This window comes from Coenobita brevimanus, chromosome 45 (genome assembly GCF_032717465.1).
Source record: "Coenobita brevimanus isolate Jiangsu-jjx chromosome 45, ASM3271746v2, whole genome shotgun sequence".
In the NCBI taxonomy this organism is placed as follows: Eukaryota; Metazoa; Arthropoda; class Malacostraca; order Decapoda; family Coenobitidae; genus Coenobita; species Coenobita brevimanus.
The window spans coordinates 39,555,208-39,575,722 of NC_136998.1; the positions used below are offsets into that span (position 1 = coordinate 39,555,208).

A 20,515-nucleotide genomic window follows, 5' to 3' on the forward strand; every position below is an offset into this window, starting at 1 on the left:
TCCTGTCTCCTGTTACTGGTCGCTGTCATTTGTCTTTCTCTTCCCTAATGGCGAACTTTCAGCCTTGTCTACGTATGAAATATTGTCCTTCACGCATTTCACCTTCTTCCTTATTCTGGTGCTAAAGAGGTATGCCTTCACGTAGTGGCATGGATGAGACTGGGTGGTGGTGCTGCCCGGTCATACACACGTCCCTCAGTCCCCTCACTATCAACCAAAAGGAGGATGGTGGACTGTGGAAGGTCAAATTCAGTCCACAGTCCACCGGGTTTAATTTACAAGAGACTGAGGTTGCAACTACTACTACTACTACTACTACTACTACTACTACTACTGTCTTGTTTAAAATTTCTCACGAGCGCCACTTAGCTTCTACTTAGGCAGAAATTTAAGTTGCATCCTTCTGTAAATGCTCGTATAATACACTCATACACAATACAGACATGTCTATCCCGTCATCACCGACTTAATCCACACCACACACTACACCTTATTGGATCATCAACACCCCACCACAGGCTACACCTTACTGCCTCATCAACACCACACCACACCACACGCTACACCTTATTGTCTCACCAACACCACATTACACCAAACCACACACTACACCTTACTGGTTCATCAACACCACACCACACGCTACACCTAATTGCATCAACACCACACCACACCACACCTTGCTGCCTCATCAGGATGGTAGAGGCCCAGGGCTAGGCTACTTAATACCAAAAGAAAAAGAAAATTAATAATGGAGAGGAAGGAGTCCGTCTGAGAGAAGGAGATTAACGTGATACTATATGACCTGTGATTGTAAATTCTATGTATATTCTTTTCACTTTGCCGGCCTAAAACTTCACCCGTCTACCTTCATTACTGAGCTGTAACATTTAATCCACATTAGAACAGTATGCTAGTCAAGAGGAAGTGCTATGGAAAGGAGAGCAGATGTATCCCTTTTCTTCTCGAGCTACAAGAAAATCCACAAAAGGACGAAAATCTGGGCCAAGTTAAGGTGAAAGAACTAGAGGGCACTTCATATTTCAAACTAAAATTATTTTTTAATTCCATATTTCAAACTAACTTTATTTTTGTTTATTTGTTTTTGTCATATTTCAAACTAATTTTTTTTTTCTTCTTCCACAGGGCAGGAGCAAGGAGGGGGCAGCGGAGGGGGTGGAGGGGGAGGTGGTGGAGGGGCGACGGGGGGGTCAAGCCTGGACTGTCTCTCCCTCATCGTGGAGTCCATCAGCCCTGCCACCACGGGGGTCCTGTCCTCCGTGGCAGACAAGAACACCTAGCGCAACGAATGAACACTAGAACGAACACGGAAGAACACCTAGCACAGCGACTAAACACTAGAATGAACACTGAAGAACACCTAGCACAGCTACTGAACACTAGAACGAACACTGAAGAACATCTAGCACAGAGACTGAACACCAAATGAACACTGGTGCATTGTGGTCATTCTCGTCGGCTTGGGATGCTTACCAAGACATCTTCCTCTGCGATTCATTTTGCCTGTTTTACCCTAATATTCTCTTCCATTCCTCTCACATCTCGTTCAATATCAGCATATTTACAGTAAAAAAAAAGTTAATATAAATGCGACATGCGCTGATGTAAACCGATAAGGAAGAAAGTGCTTGGGAACCGCCTTGATTGACAAATATTCGGACCTTAATGAAACAACGAAGGAAAGATGAATCTACTCTCAACCTAACCTGCTCAAACAACTGTAGGAAACTGTGGATCTGTCTACGCCTTAGCTATTTCCGTCTTAAGAATACACCTACGTGTGTATTAAGAAAACGATGCTAAGTACAATAATTATTTTCTGACGCTCAAAACAATACCTGACAAATTCCACCTAAGTTAATTACATGCCTAATTAAACATGTGGATAGCGATGCAACATAGGTTATTACTGCGACAGTGGATTGCAACCATCTTCTCACTATATTCAAGGACTCGGTTGCACGAAACGGCCATTGCTGCAACGCCATAATAAAGTTGCAATTAAATCAGCCACATTACTGCACACAAGCACAATTACGATCTTTATTCTGCTTTACTTCTGTTGTACGGCAACGATGGCCTCTGTTGTAACGCTGCCACGATCTTTTTTGCTGTAATCAATCAATCAACCGTTTGGACACACAAATATCACCGTACTGCAACAACTTACTGTATCCTACCCTCACAGTACCGTGAATGGTTAAAATGCAAGGATACGCAATTTTCGGTTGGCTGTCGGTAAAATCTTAAAAAGAAAAAAAAAAAACTTCCACTGACGTCTAACACATCACACGACGGGAAAGAGAGAGAGAGAGAGAGAAAGAGAGAATTATACATTGCTCCACAGCCCTTTCAGCCCCATTCTAATATACAAAACACAACAGAAGCCTAGCTAATTCTGTTGTTCCCTGCTCTACACACAACGCCCCAAATTATTCTCTCTCTCTCTCTCTCTCTCTCTCTCTCTCTGGGGGGCGCGGTAGCACAGTGGTAGCGCGCTGAGCTTGTGATCGGGAGGTCGCAAGTTCGAGCCTCGCCCGGGGCTACCGTTGCCGGGAGGGGTAGCTCCCTCCTGTAACCCCAGCGGGGCTATATGGCCTTAGTTGCCTAGCTCGGGGAATTCATTTCTCCATTCTCTCTCTCTCTCTCTCTCTCTCTCTCTTTCCCCCCCCCCAAGCGTCTTTGCTTACACTGCCAATAAGTGACTTCCTCGGGACCTACAATGCTCTGTTTAATACTGAGTTACTAGAAGATATTAAAACTACATGGTGCTAGTCACGAAGAAGTGTTGTGGAAGGGGTGCAGGACTGAAGTACTGCCTTAGTTCACCCCTGTGCTACGGGAAATATGCTTCAGAAGGACGAAAACTTGGACCATCGTAAATGAAGCGTAGCGATGACAAATTCCGTGACGTGTTCTCTTTCTGTTTTATCAATGGATGTGTCCATACAACAAAGACAGTTAGCCGTTAAGCAGTGATAATCGGCAAAAACAATGACTGTAGCCTATCTTTAGCGCGGGTAAATAGCGTAGAAATACGAAAACAAGGGCGAAATGCAGTGAAAACTGTGTGAATTATTTGAAAAGAGAATGTAAATAAGCTAAGATATTCCAGATGTATGAATCTTTTAATATATATCCGGCAGTTTCTATAAAACACGAAAATTCAAATGCAAAAAGCAAACTCGGAAAAAAAAAAAAAAAACATCTTTGATATGCCGTGACAGTAGTGCGAAATATCTGGACATAATGTAAATAAGCGAATGAGTTTCAAATGTATTAATGGTTTTACATCAGGCTGGCCAGTGTCTTTTTAAAATCATATTAAATCATACCACAAACGCCTGGCGAACTGTACAGCTTATACCTCTGTAAACAATGACGAGATCGACCGGATGATGATGATGTTAACGAAAATAGTGAACGATATAGGAATAATTTACCTGCTGTAGACCATGTTATGATGCCAAAGAGATGTAGGTTGGTTGTAGTCGAGATGAAGGACGTGCAGGCTGCAGAAACGACCTACATTCTGGACCAAAGGACACTTAATTAGGCTGTAAGAGTGTTTGTTTACTTCCTTCACTGAGAGGGAGGAGTTATGTTACGTTTAAGGAGATCTTGCATATAAAGAAGTTAACATTACAGCAATTGTTTTTCTTTACCCTAGATGCAGAAATTTAAATTTGATAGCTAAAAATGGATGTATCTTTTTTTTTTTATCGGTCAATCACTTATTGGAGCCGTGCAGCTGATTTCTCAGGGACCCCATTTATAATTTAGTAAACGGGGAAGGTAAGTCTCAGCTAAACATAATGAGAATATTATTATTTATTATCAGAGATCGGATAAAAATGTTGTTATTTAGGCCATTTTAGTTTTTTTAATATATTTTTACCAAATTATGTGATGGAAAAACTAAAATATGTATGTGGCTTTAATCAGTGCTTTACTTCCGCGAAAAATTCAGGAAAACAAAATCAGAAATGATACACAACCAATCCTACACCCAGGGGTGACAGGAGTGGATTCCCCCTGAAATCTGTTGACATTTCAAAACAATAACCTTAATTAATACGGAATATTAGTTGATCGCCATTAGCAAGCCATAAACTGAAATTAAGTACATATAGCTAAACAAATGAAAAAAAGGAAAAGAACATATGATTAACTTTTTTGAATTAGCTAACGATTCCCCCCGAAATGAAATTCCGGCTACAGACCTGTATACAAAACATAGTACTATAAGATATATATAACTTAGACTGCTGAACGATTGTTAAAGCGGTTTGTAACCATGAATTTGTTCAGATTTTCGTCTGTAAAACGCTGTCTTCTGTCAGTCAACATCAGAGATCGGATAAAAATATTGTTATTTAGACCATTTTAGGTACATCTTTAGCAGGAATCATGATTTAGTTTGCTTTTCTTTTTTCTTTTCTTTTCTTTTTTTTTTTTTTTTTGGCAAAAGACAGTTACGTGAAAAAATATTTTTTATATACTTCAAATATTTTCCCAATCTCCGTTTATTATTAAATCTGTCTGTCTATCTATCAATACGTGTATCTATTGCCAAACGCCTTAACCCCATAAGGGGTGGCCACAAACAAATCTCCATATCGACCTGTCCCCCACCACATGACTGCCCTGCTCCCAACTCACACCCCCCTCTCTCATATACCTCTCCACTCCATCCCTCCATTTCTTCCTCAATCTCTCCATCTGCCATATACCTCTGTACTCAATCCCTCCATCTCATCCTAGGTCTCCCCTTCTCTCATATACCTCTCCACTCCATCCCTCCATCTCATCCTCGGCCTCCCCCCCCTCCACCTCACTCACATACACTCTCCTTGTCAGTCTCTCTCTCTCAATCCTCTCCATATGGCCAAACCACCTCAGTGTATTTCTCCAAACGTTTCCTCTCACATCCACATTCACAAAACTCTCCCTCACTTCCTCATTTGTCAGTCTGTCTCTCCATGTGACTCTACGTGCTCCTCTCCAATAACTCATTTCCACTGCTCTCACTCTTGTGTCCTTCAAACAAGGTCCAGGTTTCACTTCCATACAATAGAGTTGGTATCGCAATACTGTCATGCAACGACTTTTTTATTTCCATGCTCACTTCCCTGTTCCATACCACTGCTTTCAAAGAACAGCAACCTTTTTTTTTCTTCTTGTACCCTTTCAAGCACTTCACCCTCTAACCTTCCAACATTACTCATCACACTACCCAAGTACTTAAATGCACTCACATTTTCCATTTCCTCCACATCCAAACTCACTGTACATTCATTGACATCATTTCTCTCGAAGACCATAACTTTCCTCTTCCCTACATTCACCTTTAGATTCTGTTTCTTACACACACTTCCAAACTCATCCACCAAACCTCGTAGCTCCCCTTCATCTTCACCTAACAACACCGTATCATCTGCAAACAACAGTACAGGGAATTTCTAAACAATCCACTTTCAACATGGCCGCTGCAACATCCACTGCCCTATCTTGTATCTCTTTTATAATCTCATCCATATACAAATTGAACAACCATGTAGACATGACACAGACCTGTTTCAATCCAACCGTCAAATAGAAAAATTCACTCACTTCACTGTCAAAACACACTGCAACCTTAGCACCCTCATACATACACTTCACGGTATTCTACAACTTCCCATATACTCCGTATATTCTTAATACTTTCCACAATCATTGTTTATCCACCTTGTCATATGCTTTCTCCAAATCCAGGAAGGCCGCATACAACTTTTCCCTTCTCTGGAAACTTTTCCAATAAAGACCTAAGAATGAATGTCTGATCCACACAACCTCTTCCCTTCCTAAAACCTCCCTGTTCTCAAACAAATTCCTCTGTTATTTTCCTCTGTCAGTAAGTGTCCTACCATATACTTTTCCTATTACAGTAAGAAGATAAATGTGCCTGTGATTACCATACACTTTATCCCCTTTTTTCTTTGCACAGGAGAATAATTATACCTGACTTCTAAGTTGCTGAATGATGATGATCTTGTCACTGAGTCTACAGGTCTGCCAGCGACTGAGGTGAAGCTCCTCGTACTCGCTTTGGAATTTCTCGTCTTTCTTAGCGATTAATGTTTCATATTACAACTATCCATCCACTTGTACGTTACTGTAGCAAATTATTTCGATACTATAAATTCATAAATAGCATAAACTAGCTAAGTAACATGTAACAGGAATAATAAATAGCTAAGAACACGGTAAGTACGAAGCCTTAATATTACGACTCTGTAACCACGGAAGTAAACAGTAAATTTCAAATCCTTATGATCACACAGGGTTATACAGATACACCATTTTTTTTAGCCAAATTAGTGCCGTGTTTGGGATAAATAGGAATATTAACTATTTATTTATTTATTCATTCATTTATTTATTTATTTGAGTACATCTTCACCTAATTTTGATATTCCTTCTCTTTCTCATATTTTTTTTCCACTCAACAGAAATACAGAAGATTACATGGAAGATTTTCAATATTCTGCATCTTTCTTGTAGCATCTCATGTAATCATGTACTTAAGAAAGAAAAAAAACTAAAAAATAGACAAAGAAAAGCGCTGTTCTGTTTAATATATAGAACAAAATACATATATGAATTTACAGAGAGACAGACAGACACAGAAAAAAAAATGGGGGTTACATAGACAGGAACTTAGAACTCGTCAAACCCCCCTCCTGGCACTCCTTCACGCGATGTCAGGTGAGTCAATGGGGAGGGTAGACGATGGGACGGGTTAACCTGAGGAAATAGATGACTGAAGTTAGGGAAAATTTAGACACATTTGCTGTTTATTATTAGTATTATTATTGTTATTATTATTATTATTATTATTATTGTTATTTTTCTATTGCCAGACGCCTTAATCCCATACGGGGTGGCCACAAACAAATCACCTCCACGTCGTCCTGTCCCCCGCCACTTCACTGCCCTGCTCCCAGCTCACACCCCCCTCCCTCACATACGTCTCCACTCCATCCCTCCATCTCATTATTATTATTATTATTATTATTATTATTATTATTATTATTATTATTATTTAATTATTTATTTATCTGTTTGTTTCTATATTTGTTTCAACATTTATTTATATATTTGGTTTTGTTACTGCTATCGCTAGGGGTAGGTTAGAGCGTCCACCATCCACTCCTCATTTGGTGCTTTCATTAGGTGCATCTGCTACACTGAGTGGCAAGCCTTATAGTTTCCTGTAACTTAAAAAAAAACATTTACAAACGCAGGGTGGTAACCATATAACCAAATAACACTGATTTGTAGCATACTATGGTGATCCTGTTAACTGGGCGGAGAGACGCAAATGCGGCGTCCATCCAGGAACAAAACCTCTATACTCTTCCCAGCGCCTCGCAGTGGAGACTGATTGCCTGGAGTTGATGTATCTACTCTGCCAGACCTAGGTTACTCTACTACTACAACTACTACTACTGCTCCTGCTACAACTACAACTACTGCACCTACAACTACTACTACAATTACAACTACTGCAACAACAACAACAACTACTCCTCCTCCTCCTCCTCCTCCTACCATCACCAGTACTACTACTACTGCTACTACCACCACCACCACCACCACCACACAACTCATCACTTACTTCCTAACACAAACACCAAATTCCTGGAAATGGTTGACATCGCTCGGGGGCACATCCTTCTTGCAGAACAGGCCTGTACCGCAGTTCCCACTCACGTTGAAGGGGCCCCCACACCTCTCACCGGGGCCCTGGGGGGGTACCATCATCATCGTCATATCATATATCATATATATCATATCATATATATCATATCATATATATCATATCATATCATATATCATATCATATATATATATCATATATCATATCATATATCATATCATATATATCATATCATATATCATATCATATATATCATATCATATCATATATATCATATCATATATATCATATATATATCATATATCATATCATATCATATATCATATATATATCATATATCATATCATATCATATATATCATATCATATATCATATCATATATCATATCATATCATATATCATATCATATCATATCATATATATCATATCATATATCATATCATATATCATATCATATATATCATATCATATCATATATCATATATCATATATCATATATCATATATCATATATCATATATCATATATCATATATCATATATCATATATATATCATATATATATCATATATCATATATCATATATATCATATCATATCATATATATCATATCATATCATATCATATCATATCATATCATATCATATCATATCATATCATATATCATATCATATCATATATCATATCATATCATATCATATATCATATCATATCATATATATATCATATCATATCATATCATATCATATATCATATATATATCATATATATCATATATCATATCATATCATATATCATATCATATCATATATCATCATCGTCATCATATCTATCATCATCATCATCATCATCATCATCATCATCATCATCATCATCATCATCATCATCATCATCATCATCAATCATCATCATCATCCATCACCACCACCACCACCACCACCACCACCACCACCACCACCCACCTTCTTACACACATCGCAGCAGAAGCAAGCATCTTTCTCTATTCCGTACTGACATCCCGTCGGCGGATCGCACTCTCCCGTACAGACGCAAGACAGTCCCTCGCTCCTGGGGTGAAGAAAAGAGGCTTGGAATCAGCGCCTATCGACCACACGTAGACGGAGAGAGAGAATAAGCCAATCACCAATATTCCTCTTGAGATGTGGGATGGTACTTCGCTTGTGATGTGAATATTAGGGATGAGTGTGGAGCGAGAATGAACAGTGTGGAACCAGAATGAACAGTGTGGAGCGGGAATGAACGGCGTGGAGCGAGAATGAACAGTGTGGAACCAGAATGAACAGTGTGGAGCGAGAATGAACGGTGTGGAGCGAGAATGAACAGTGTGGAGCGAGAATGAACAGTGTGGAGCGAGAATGAACAGTGTGGAGCGAGAATGAACAGTGTGGAGCGGGAATGAACAGTGTGGAGCGGGAATGAACAGTGTGGAGCGAGAATGAACAGTGTGAAACTAGAATCAACCTTAGATAGGTAATGTGGGGTATCAGAAACCCCAGTCCCCGAGATTTAGTTTTTAATATTATGAGCATAAGGTCTACAGATCTGTCCGTCTCATTACCTTCCTGCCTAGTGATGCTCTTCATGGGGATGATGGGGTCATAGCTGTACCTGGCTCTGATTTTGCTCTATAGAGCCATTGTGGTATGTCATACCCCAGTTAACCTATAGTGTAACCTCAGTTGAGCCCTCTTGTGATTAATTTAATTTGCTGTAATTCTCCTTTTGTATACAGAAGGTCCAAACATCGGTCTACCGCTAGCCACCCAAGGAATCACGATATTTCTTTTCAGTTTTGCAAAATTTGATTTTAAAATTCGTGTACCTAAATTTTCACCATTCTCTGAAAACTTTGAAAAATACTTTTTTTTTATTTAAACTATTTCTGGCCCTATTCAAAGATAATGGGTTGAATTATTTGTGTATTGAAGCATTTTGAAATCTCAAACGGAAGTATTTTTGTTTTATTTTATTTTCCTTGGGATACGTCATACCCCACTTTACCTAATATATTAACAAAAAAAAAAGTTAACCTATCCAGGGTTAACATAAGAATCTAATTTAAGTAGTGACAAACAGCACCCCCCTTCCCCCTCCTTACCATGAGCAGTAGGTAAGCAGTAGGACAGCAGGCAGCAGTACGGACATCAGCAGGCGGGCCATGGTGCTCAAAGGGACTCTTCTGTACGTAAAAACAGGAGTAATTTATTTTTTACTATACTCCGCTCACTTTCATTTGGCCTAATATTGCCATCCCTCCAGCTTGAATAATGAGAGATGGACACAAGAGTTTGGTGCTAGTCACGAAGAAGTGCTGTGGATAAGTGTGATGGCATTGAAACTGACAACGACATAGAAAGATACTGATATTGATTAGACGATGATTATCTTGTTAATATGATTAGGGTGATGCTACTACTTTCCCTTCTTCGACTATCCCTTCTCCTCTACCTCTCTCTCGTTCCCTTCTCTCCCTTTCTCTGCCAATGCTTCTCCCTCTCCTCCCCCCTGTCCTTTCCAAATCCCTACCCTTGCCCTGCGCCCTGTGCTGTGTGACCTCTGACCTATCCTGCCACCGCCACACCCTGCCAGGCACGAACAAGGCTCACCCCTGTCACCCTACACGCCTCTCCCTCACCCTCTTCTACCCCTCCGGCAAGCTTAAACTTTAGACATATGGAGAAACAGATAGATAGACAGATAGACAGGATAGATAGGCACATATATAGCAAGGTAAATTGGTAAATAATAATATGGTAAGGTACTGAGATAAGACAGGAAAGAAGTCAGACTGGAGGTGGTAAGTGTTGAAGCGCCCTGGAGTGTGTTATGTGAGTCTGCTGCTGCCTTGTTACCCTTAATCCACCTCCCCTACCCTACCCTCCTTTCTTTTACCCTCTCCCATACCCTCTCTCCTCCCTCTCCTACTCTCCATGCTCCCTGTGTCCCTTATTTTTCCCCTTCTTCCCCTTTTCTTTCTTTCTACCCCATTTCTCTACTCCCCTATCCACTTTCCCCTTCTTCCTACCCTTCAGTCTCGTCCTTACCCTTCTCCCCTTTTCCCCTCTCCCCTCCCTACTTTCCCTTCCCTCATACCCCTCTCCCCTTACTCATAGATCACTCCCCTCTATCCAGTCTCTTCCCTTCCTCCTCCCCTCTCTCTCGTCCTTAGTCTCACAGGTCAGAAAAATAAGATATAAGAGGGAAAGTGAAAATATTATTAGAAAAATGACCATATTTATCAATATAACTACATCATCATCATTAATGTGACTCAGTTTCTCACATCATTAGTGTACCCTTCATTCCCAAATCATCATCATCATCGTCAGTATACCTAATTACATCACAACCCTCCTCCAGTTCTCGCCTCACATTTATAATTATCTAAGAACAATGTCTATCGCTCCACAGACACCTGGGCGGATGCTGCGAGCGATTATTTTATCTGTGGGGTTTCCATTGTGACGAAAAATAACTCCTTCAGCCTGAGGATGCCCCGCCTCGCTATTCAAAGGTCAACCTGTATGTGGAGGGTAGGGGGCGATTGCTAGTGTGTGTGTGTGTGTGTGTGTGTGTGTGTGTGTGTGTGTGTGTGTGTGTGTGTGTGTGTGTGTGTGTGTGTGTGTGTGTGTGTGTGTGTGTGTGTGTGTGTGTGTGTGTGTGTGTGTGTGTGTGTGTGTGTGTGTGTGTGTGTGTGTGTGTGTGTGTGTGTGTGTGTGTGTGTGTGTGTGTGTGTGTGTGTGTGTGTGTGTGTGTGTGTGTGTGTGTGTGTGTGTGTGTGTGTGTGTGTGTGTGTGTGTGTGTGTGTGTGTGTGTGTGTGTGTGTGTGTGTGTGTGTGTGTGTGTGTGTGTGTGTGTGTGTGTGTGTGTGTGTGTGTGTGTGTGTGTGTGTGTGTGTGTGTGTGTGTGTGTGTGTGTGTGTGTGTGTGTGTGTGTGTGTGTGTGTGTGTGTGTGTGTGTGTGTGTGTGTGTGTGTGTGTGTGTGTGTGTGTGTGTGTGTGTGTGTGTGTGTGTGTGTGTGTGTGTGTGTGTGTGTGTGTGTGTGTGTGTGTGTGTGTGTGTGTGTGTGTGTCCAAGTAGCAGAGAAAATGTTAGTGTAGACTGCATCTAATCTGTATCAAATCCTTTCAGCATCAAAATCAAGTACTTATCAATCTCTAATTACCTTCCCTCATAAAGATCTTTATTCTTACAATCCCCACATCTAACCTCTGATAATATTTTCAACACAGTCATATCGTAACAATAAACTACCTCATTTACCTTTACCATTCTTAACAACAACCTAATTCTACGTTCTGCAGTGCGTAAGATACCCACTAAGATTTTCACGTTTAATTCTCCATATTGTCAGCCCCTAACATTAATCAAAATCATATTCCTGCGTTAATATTCAGCCACTTCGCCCACCTGTCAACGCTCGTCCCCAGGCATTGTCTAATTTGGCGTCTGCAAGTTTTTCCCGCCATTTCGCGCTTGCTACGAGACAGCTCCGTGGCATTATGGTGTTCCCACGCATTATTACTGAGTTTTTTTATTATTTTTCAACCTGGCCATGAAAACTCAATTTATAATAGACACTGGAAATTTATCTTAAGAATTTTTTTATGTCTGGTAACGAGTGAAAATAGTTTATACTAATATGCATTTAAACTATACTTTCACATTAACTTGGCCCAGATTTTCATCCTTTTGCGGGTCATTTCACGTAGTTCAGTGTCAGTGATTCAATACTATGGCTCTACATCCCCTCCCTGGCACTTCTTCATGACTAGCATCATTCTGGCGTTACTCTCCCGTTACAACTCGGTACTTTCTTTAGTATTCACCACCGTCATCAGTAATCAATCATCATCGTCGTCATCATTGTCATCATCATAATCGTCTTCATCATCATCATCATCATCATCCCAGACATCATAACCATCACAATCATAATCATCATCATCATCAGCATAAATCATCATCAACGCCACCATATTCATTATCCCAGGCATGACCAACAATACCAGTCATAATCATCATCATCATCATCACCGCCACCATATTCATCATCATCATCATCATCATCATCACCGCCACCATATTCATCATCATCATCATCACCACCGCCACCATATTCATCATCATCATCATCACCGCCACCATATTCATCATCGTCATCATCACCGCCACCATATTCATCATCGTCATCATCACCGCCACCATATTCATCATCGTCATCATCACCGCCACCATATTCATCATCATCATCATCACCGCCACCATATTCATCATCATCATCATCATCACCGCCACCATATTCATCATCATCATCATCATCACCGCCACCATATCATCATCATCATCATCGTCATCATCACCGCCACCATATTTATCATCAACCCTGACATCAACATAACAATCATCAGTCATAATCACCGCCACCACCACCACCACCACCACCACCACCAACCAGTGTAAAGCAGGAATTAAGGAGTGTGTGTGTGTGTGTTTGCAGTTTCACTTGTTCCCTCTGTCGATAATTTTCCTGGTGTCACGAGGCGTTTTCCTATTTCAAAAACATTAAGTACAAAAACAATACACACATTTCCCTGCTGATTAAATACGTGGCTTTTTTTCTGCACCATTTTTTATTTTTCTTTATTTATTTTATTATTATTATTGTTATACTATTACTATGACTGACAATGACTATGGCTATTTCTATTATTATTTTTATCATTATTATTATTATTATTATTATTATTATTATTATTATTATTATTGCTACTGCTACTGTTATTATGGCAAAGTGTTGTCAGACTGGAGGGTGGATTTGACCATACCCGTTTTACTCCAGCCTGGCCTAAAACTGCCCTCTCTCCATACTGAATGCTGATTTGTAGCAGTAGATTAATACTAGAAATTGATCCTAGTCACGAAGATGTGCTGTGGAGAGAATTTAGAGTCATAACACTGTCTTATTTGGCCATTGAGCTACGTGAAATAAGCTGCAAAATGAAAAAATTTGAACCAAGTTAAGGTAAAACGAGTATTGTAAAGAAAGGACACTGAAGTTCGTGCCAACATAATTTAGGATTCTAGTTGTTTGGCAGCCCAGTTCCCTCAGATGAAAACACACTGACTATAGAGCCCTAAAATAAAAGATAATATTCACTGACAATGAAGATTTTTAGCTGTACCTGACCTTACTGCTGTGGGCGAGGCAGGGCAGGTGAGACAGGTGTGAAGGGTGAGGTAAAACTAACTGCGCCTCTCGCTCTCACACATACACTCCACCCGGTCTTCCCCGCCACACCCTGACACACAGACACTCAGACACACACACTGAAGCCCTGAGCTGACTGGAATCCTGTTAGCTTAATTATTTGCCATTTTTCCAGCCCTAATTAGGAGTCTGGAAGGCCAACTATAGGAATGACCAGGGTAATTTGGGCATTTTGTGGGGTGGGGTGCGACAGGGCCATATTTTAGGTCCACCACTATTCCCACCCCATATAGGTAAACTTTATTCCCTAAATGACATCCCTGCTCACCTGGGCGGCCCGCGGATACAGACAGAGTGGAATGCATAAAGAATCTTGGCTAGTTTCCACGATGAATAAATCTCCATAACCATTTAATTCAATCAGATCTCATTCTGTTTCCTCGTATTTCTCACGTTCTAGTTTTGTTATGAATGATTTGGTAGCTGTGTTAGTGATGACCACAGTATAAACAGTCAATCTTATAAACAGCTCAGGCTAGAGAGAGCTTATAAGTACAGATCTAAGTGTGTGTATGACTGAAGCGTTGTGGAACTCGTGGATGAAACACTAAAAATTCTTGTTAATAGCCCAGTTAGACCGTTATTTGTTCCCTCTCTCGTTCCCCTTCCCCCTCTCTAACAATCCTACCACCATTTCAGCCTTTAGCATAATCGAAACAATAATAATGAAAAATAATAATAATAATAATAATAATTCCATGCACTCTCCCGATGCCCTGTGCTTTCCCCATTGCCTACATCCATGTCAGATTTTATTGTTCGCTCACCTTAAGATGGCTGAGATTTTCGTCGTTTTCCAGCATATTTCCCATCGCTCAGTGGCAGGGTTAGACAATACTACAACTGTAAATTCTCCCTGTGGCACTTTTTCGTGACTAGCACCTTATTTCTAGTGCTAATCTATTGCTCCAGCTCAGCGTTCAAGATGGAAAGATGGCAATTTTAGATCAAAGTAAGAAGCATATTTTCCAGCCTTATCTCGACCCCCAGCAAGGTCATGGGGGAGAACTGTCTTATTCCCAACGCTTAAGGTTACGACATCGCATCCGGGAAGGCCCAAGATATACGTAGTTTCTTTACAGATGTTACCACGCGACTGTACCTGAAGGCAAGCACGTTAGTCGACTACGTGACATGCGTCGTGACATGACACCGACGTAGGACGAAGATTAGGACACCGAAAGAGGTAGGGGTAGACAAGATTAGAGGGAGAGAGACAGAGGTGAAGACTAGGGTAGAGACAGAGACAGAGGTGAAGATTAGGGCAGAGATAGAGACAGAGGTAGAGATAGAGACAGAGGTGAAGACTAGGGTAGAGATAGAGATAGAGACAGAGGTGAAGACTGGGGTAGAGATAGAGACAGAGGTGAAGACTAGGGTAGAGATAGAGACAGAGGTGAAGACTAGGGTAGAGACAGAGGTGAAGACTGGGGTAGAGACAGAGACAGAGGTGAAGACTGGGGTAGTGATAGAGACAGAGGTGAAGACTAGAGCAGAGAAATATATAGTTTTTTTTCTTTTACTTTACACAGCAAGAACCATTTTTTCCTTTTCACCCTGAGGATGCCTTTTTTTTTTCTTTCTTTCTTTTCCAGGGTCCAGCGATTTTATTATGCTTTATTTGTGACCGTTCTCAGGCAATATGTTAATGTAGGTTATATATACACTGCCAAAAATCCTTCAAAATAACATCCAGGGGTAACTAGATTAAATGATACCCGTCATCGCACTGAAGGGGTGAATAGGTGTGTTCTTTCCCGCTATTTGTGTTGACGGAAGTGGTATGATGTCACAGCAATTGGGCGGAAGTGGCATGACGTCACACTCTGGCCCCATCCCACCCTAGCCCTGCGGTTTATACTAGGCCAGACTTAATTGCCTTCCCCTCTATGTGCTGTAGCGGTAAAATAGATAGATAGATAGTGTAGTATGTGACAGTGTATGAAGTCTAGTAGATGTTATGATGAACGTGTGATAAAGTGTGGTGTGTGGTGAGAGGTTGTGGTGTGTGGTGTGGTGAATGGTGTGGTGCGTGAGAGGCTGGGAGTAACAGATCTGGTAGCATGTGACAAATATGTGGGGGGAGGGAGGGAGGAAGGGGTGGAGGAGACGAGGGGAGTGACAAAGAGAGAAGGGGGTGGGAGGGAGGGGAGGGAGGAGGGAAGGAGGGAGGTGACACTAAGAGAAAGGGAAGTGGAGGGAGGGAGGGAGTGAGGGAGGGGATGACACTGAGGGAGGGGGAGGGAGTGACACTGAGAGGAGGGGGGAGGGAGGGGGGAGGGGGTGACAGTGACAGTTGGGATGACACCTGACCTCACCCCCTCACCCCTTCCACCCTCCCCCCCATTCCTTCCTCCCTCTTTCCATTTATCTTTTCCTTCTCTTTCTCAAATCTACTCCTCCCCCAACTTTCCCCTCCCTCTCCTATCACTTCTGTCTTCCCCTCTCTCTCCCCTTTTGTAAATCCGAGAGAGAGAGAGAGAGAGAGAGAGGGGGGGGGTGAGATATCCGGAGACCCCTTAATGTCATTCCTCAGAGGTCGCAAGAAAGAAAAAAGGCGGGAATTTTCAACTGGCGTAACTTGACCAGCTGAGACCAAATCACTGAGATGGAAGTGTGTGTGTGTGTGTGTGTGTGTGTGTGTGTGTGTGTGTGTGTGTGTGTGTGTGTGTGTGTGTGTGTGTGTGTGTGTGTGTGTGTGTGTGGGTGGGTGGGTGGGTGAGTGTAGTGAGGATGTATGAATGGATGTGTGAGCGGGTGTGAGTGTGTGTGTGTGTGGGTGGGTAGGTGGGTGGTTGGGGGTATATGTGTGTATGGGTGTGAGTGTGGGTGTCGTGAATGCGTAAGTGGGTGGGAGTATGTGGGAATGGGTAAGGCTGGGGATATATGCAGTATGTATGAGTGGAAGTGATGATGGTAGTGTTGGTAGGGGTGGTTGAGGGTGGGGGTTGAGATGCTTGTCATGTGGTAGTTGTGAGAGCCGTGATAGTTGTAGTAGAAAGTAGATATGATGGTAGTTGTGGTAGATATTATTACAACTTTCAGCTCTCTTTCGTATCTTCTCTCCCTTTTCTTTCTTCTCTCCGTCTCCCTTACTCTCCTTCCCTCCATTCATCCTTCCAGTGTCATCTTCATCTTTTTTTTCCTTCATTATTCTCTCTCTCTCTCTCTCTCTCTCTCTCTCTCTCTCTCTCTCTCTCTCTCTCTCTCTCTCTCTCTCTCAAGAAGAAAAAATGGATGAAAAGTGATAGAATATAGTTGTATAGTGTAGTGTAGGTTACTTCTTGTTAGTCTCCCTTTCCTTCTTCCTTCTCACTCCTCCCTCCCTCACTCCTTCTCTCTCTTCCCTCCCTCCCTCCTTCTCTCTCCTCTCCCTCCCTCCTTCCCTCCCCTCTCCCCAGTCCCCTCCTCGCTTCACTTCCCCGTCAAATGGAGCGAGAGATGGGCTATTAGTAGGGTGTCTCTCTTCACACCTCATATATACTGCAACCAGACCCCCTTCTTCTTTCCCCTCCCCTCCCCTCTCCCCTCTCCCACACCTTACACATTCCCCCTCCCCCTCTATCACCCCTCAATCCCTCTTCCATTTCTCCATCCCGTCCTTCTTTCATTCTTCAGTCCCATCCCTCCTTCACCTCAGTTCATGCCTCTCCTATCCCCTTCCTCGCCCTGTCATCCCTTATCCTTCCTTCTCCTGTCCCCCTCCAAGTGTCCTCCATTCTTCCTCTCTCTCTCTCTCTCTCTCTCTCTCTCTCTCTCTCTCTCTCATTCACTTTTTTTCTCTCACATCTACCCAGGGGTCCTTGTAAATGCCGTCTGGTTCACACTCTCCTATTACCCTACTAGACACAAGGAGAACCACATTTATAAACATGCTTAGCCAAAATCCAAACCTAGAATCACTCCTACATATATTTTCCTTCACTTATAAAATTCCCAAACACTTCAGAATTAAATTAGAGTTATTATTACAGCGAGAAATAGGAGAAAACTGTAATATTTTTTATCTTAATTGCCTGATAAGGAGGTTCGTTTGTTAGAGAAGGGAGTCGAGAATTTTTATGCATCCCACCAGCCACTGTATACATAAAAGATTACGGTATTCGGTTACCCTTGGAGTTCTTGTTATCTATCCATCTGTCTATCTGTCTATCTATCTATCTATTTGACTGTCTATCTGTCTATCCATCTCTCCACTCATCTATCCATCCATCCACCCATCCATCCATCACCTAATCCTTTATCACCAGCATTTATGTGGAGGCTACTCAGATACACAAGGTGTGGATGACCTGTGGCTCTTCCCTGAGTTACATGACAAGCAATTAACCTCAGCCTCCCCTCTCAGTTTGAAATGTGTTGGGATTGTTCCTTCTCAAGCATTTTATTGCCTATTATTATTATTATTATTATTAGTAGTAGTAGTAGTAGTAGTAGTAGTAGTAGTAGTAGCAGTAGTAGTAGTAGTAGTAATGGCAGTAGTAGTGGTAGTAGTAGTAGTAGTAGTAGTAGTAGTAGTAGTATTTATTTTTATTATTATAGTGTATTACAGTATGCCGCTACTGCTACTACTACTGCCACTACTACCACTACTGCTGCTACTATTATCACTACTAAATCGCTTATCACATTAACCATTTTTTGTCGTGCGTGTGTGTGTGTGTGTGTGTGTGTGTGTGTGTGTGTGTACATCTGTGTGCGTGTATAAACAGATGTGACCTTACGCCTAATTATGTGCACCATTAACCAGCATGAAAATATGTACATGTGTGTAAGTGATAGTGTGTGCGTTTCTGTGTGTAAGCGACTGCATGATTTGGTACAAAAATGTCAACATGCAGCTTATGCATTTGTGTGTACGTAATCATGTGAGTATTTTGTGTATGTGCCTTTATGTAAACGTGCTTAAGCAGGGATGTATGTACAGTATTATGCATGTGTAAGTACGAAAGTGTGGTGTGTGTACGTGTGTGTGTATGTGTACGTATGTATGTATGTATGTATCTATGTATGTGTGCATTATGCAAGTATAAGAACTTTAGGTATATATGTGTGTAAGTATTTAAGTATATGTGTTAGTGTGTAAATATGTGTAAGTATGTAAGTATAAGAACCGTATGTAAGTATGATTAAGTATGTGAGTATAAGAATCATATGTATGTATGTAAGTTCGAGAGCCATATGTAAGTATGTGTGCATGTAAGTAAGTATAAGAACCGTATGTAAGTACGTATTTGTGTATAAGTAAGTATCTGGTATGTTTGTAAGTATATGAGAGCCGTATGTGAGTATGTATTTGTGTATAAGTATGTAAGTATGTAAGAATCATATGTAAGGATACATGTGTAATGTGTGTGTGCGTGAGCGTGCGTGCGTGCGTGCGTGCGTGTGTGTAGTGTGTGTGTGTGTGTGTGTAAGTATGTAAGTATGTACAGTGGCGCCTCTCAGCATTCCAGAGAGGCAATATGACCCCTACTCTACCAGTGACACTTTCCTGCCTCACCCCTGCCTCTCTCTGCCTCATCTGGTCATATTCCATCTCACCCTGTCTTCCTCTACCTCACCCCTCCCTGTCTCACACTTCCTCTCTCTGCTTGCTTCACCCTTTCTCTCTCTCTGATCGCTCAAATTATACTAGAGGTCATTATCATCATCATCTAATCCTGTGTTGCCCCATGAGGAGAGCAGGAGTCCTGGGCTAGGCAAGTTGGTCCTGACATTTAAGATGAGAGAGACCAGCCTCACTCATCTCTGAGCGGCATTACATGAGCAATAAACCCCAACCATCCCTTGGATATAAACCTGCACAGGCTCAATCCTATTGGAGCACCTTAATTACCCACTAAACCACCAGGCTCCATAATTTGATCATATGAGAACCACCCAGGGTAGTAAATGGTTTTCTGGTGTACAGAAAACCATTTGATTTGCCAAGCATTGTAGTAACCCGCGGACAGAAGGAAGAGGAAAGAATAAAGGGAAGAAAAACAGATGAGGAAGGAAGGAAAGAAGGTAGGAAGAGAGGAATAGGTAGTCACCCAAGAGCAGCACTATATCGAGTGAGTGGATGGAGAACAACCTCATCTATATTAGAAGTAATGGGCATAAAATTATCGGCAAACGAATTCAGTCACACGAAGCTAAGCAATTCTTCTTGAACAGAGTTGTAACTAGAAGAGATGACAAGGCACAGCAAACCCGTCCCCGGCAGTCATTTTAGTGCTGACCTATAAACATAACAGGATACCTAGCCAAGCATGTCACATATCAGTTTGGAGTAAATCGGGAGAAAATTGACGATTTTATGCCCATTTGAAATTTTAAGCCCGACACACCTTACATTAACCTCCTTACCGCTAACTGGGAGGTGACCCCCATGATGTATTTAGGCATTAAGTGTGCAGATTTGAAAGATGCACCTTAGGTTTTGGTTTCATGTCGATATGACGAATTAGAAAGGAGTTTTGGCGAGAAAACTTTTTTTTTTTTTTTTTTTACA

The 20,515-nt window shown here is 41.5% G+C and overlaps 2 protein-coding genes across 2 annotated transcripts in view; one reads left to right on the top strand and one right to left on the bottom strand.

The window, feature by feature from the left end:
• nau (myogenic-determination protein nautilus) overlaps positions 1 to 1,301 on the top strand; it is a 68,085-nt gene extending 66,784 nt beyond the window's left edge. The window contains exon 4 of the mRNA XM_080271234.1: positions 1,147 to 1,301. Coding sequence (XP_080127360.1) covers positions 1,147 to 1,301 — 155 coding nt within the window. The remainder of the gene's footprint in view (positions 1 to 1,146) is intronic.
• A 5,118-nt stretch (positions 1,302 to 6,419) lies between these two features.
• On the bottom strand, positions 6,420 to 9,921 carry LOC145398344 (venom protein 302-like). Its single transcript, XM_080271235.1, has 4 exons — positions 9,844 to 9,921; positions 8,687 to 8,792; positions 7,685 to 7,812; positions 6,420 to 6,810 (listed from the first exon to the last, which is right to left on the bottom strand). The coding sequence occupies exons 1-4, from the start codon at positions 9,903 to 9,905 to the stop codon at positions 6,777 to 6,779; spliced, it is 330 nt and encodes a 109-aa protein (XP_080127361.1). The 5' UTR covers positions 9,906 to 9,921; the 3' UTR covers positions 6,420 to 6,776.
• Positions 9,922 to 20,515: the final 10,594 nt, after the last annotated feature.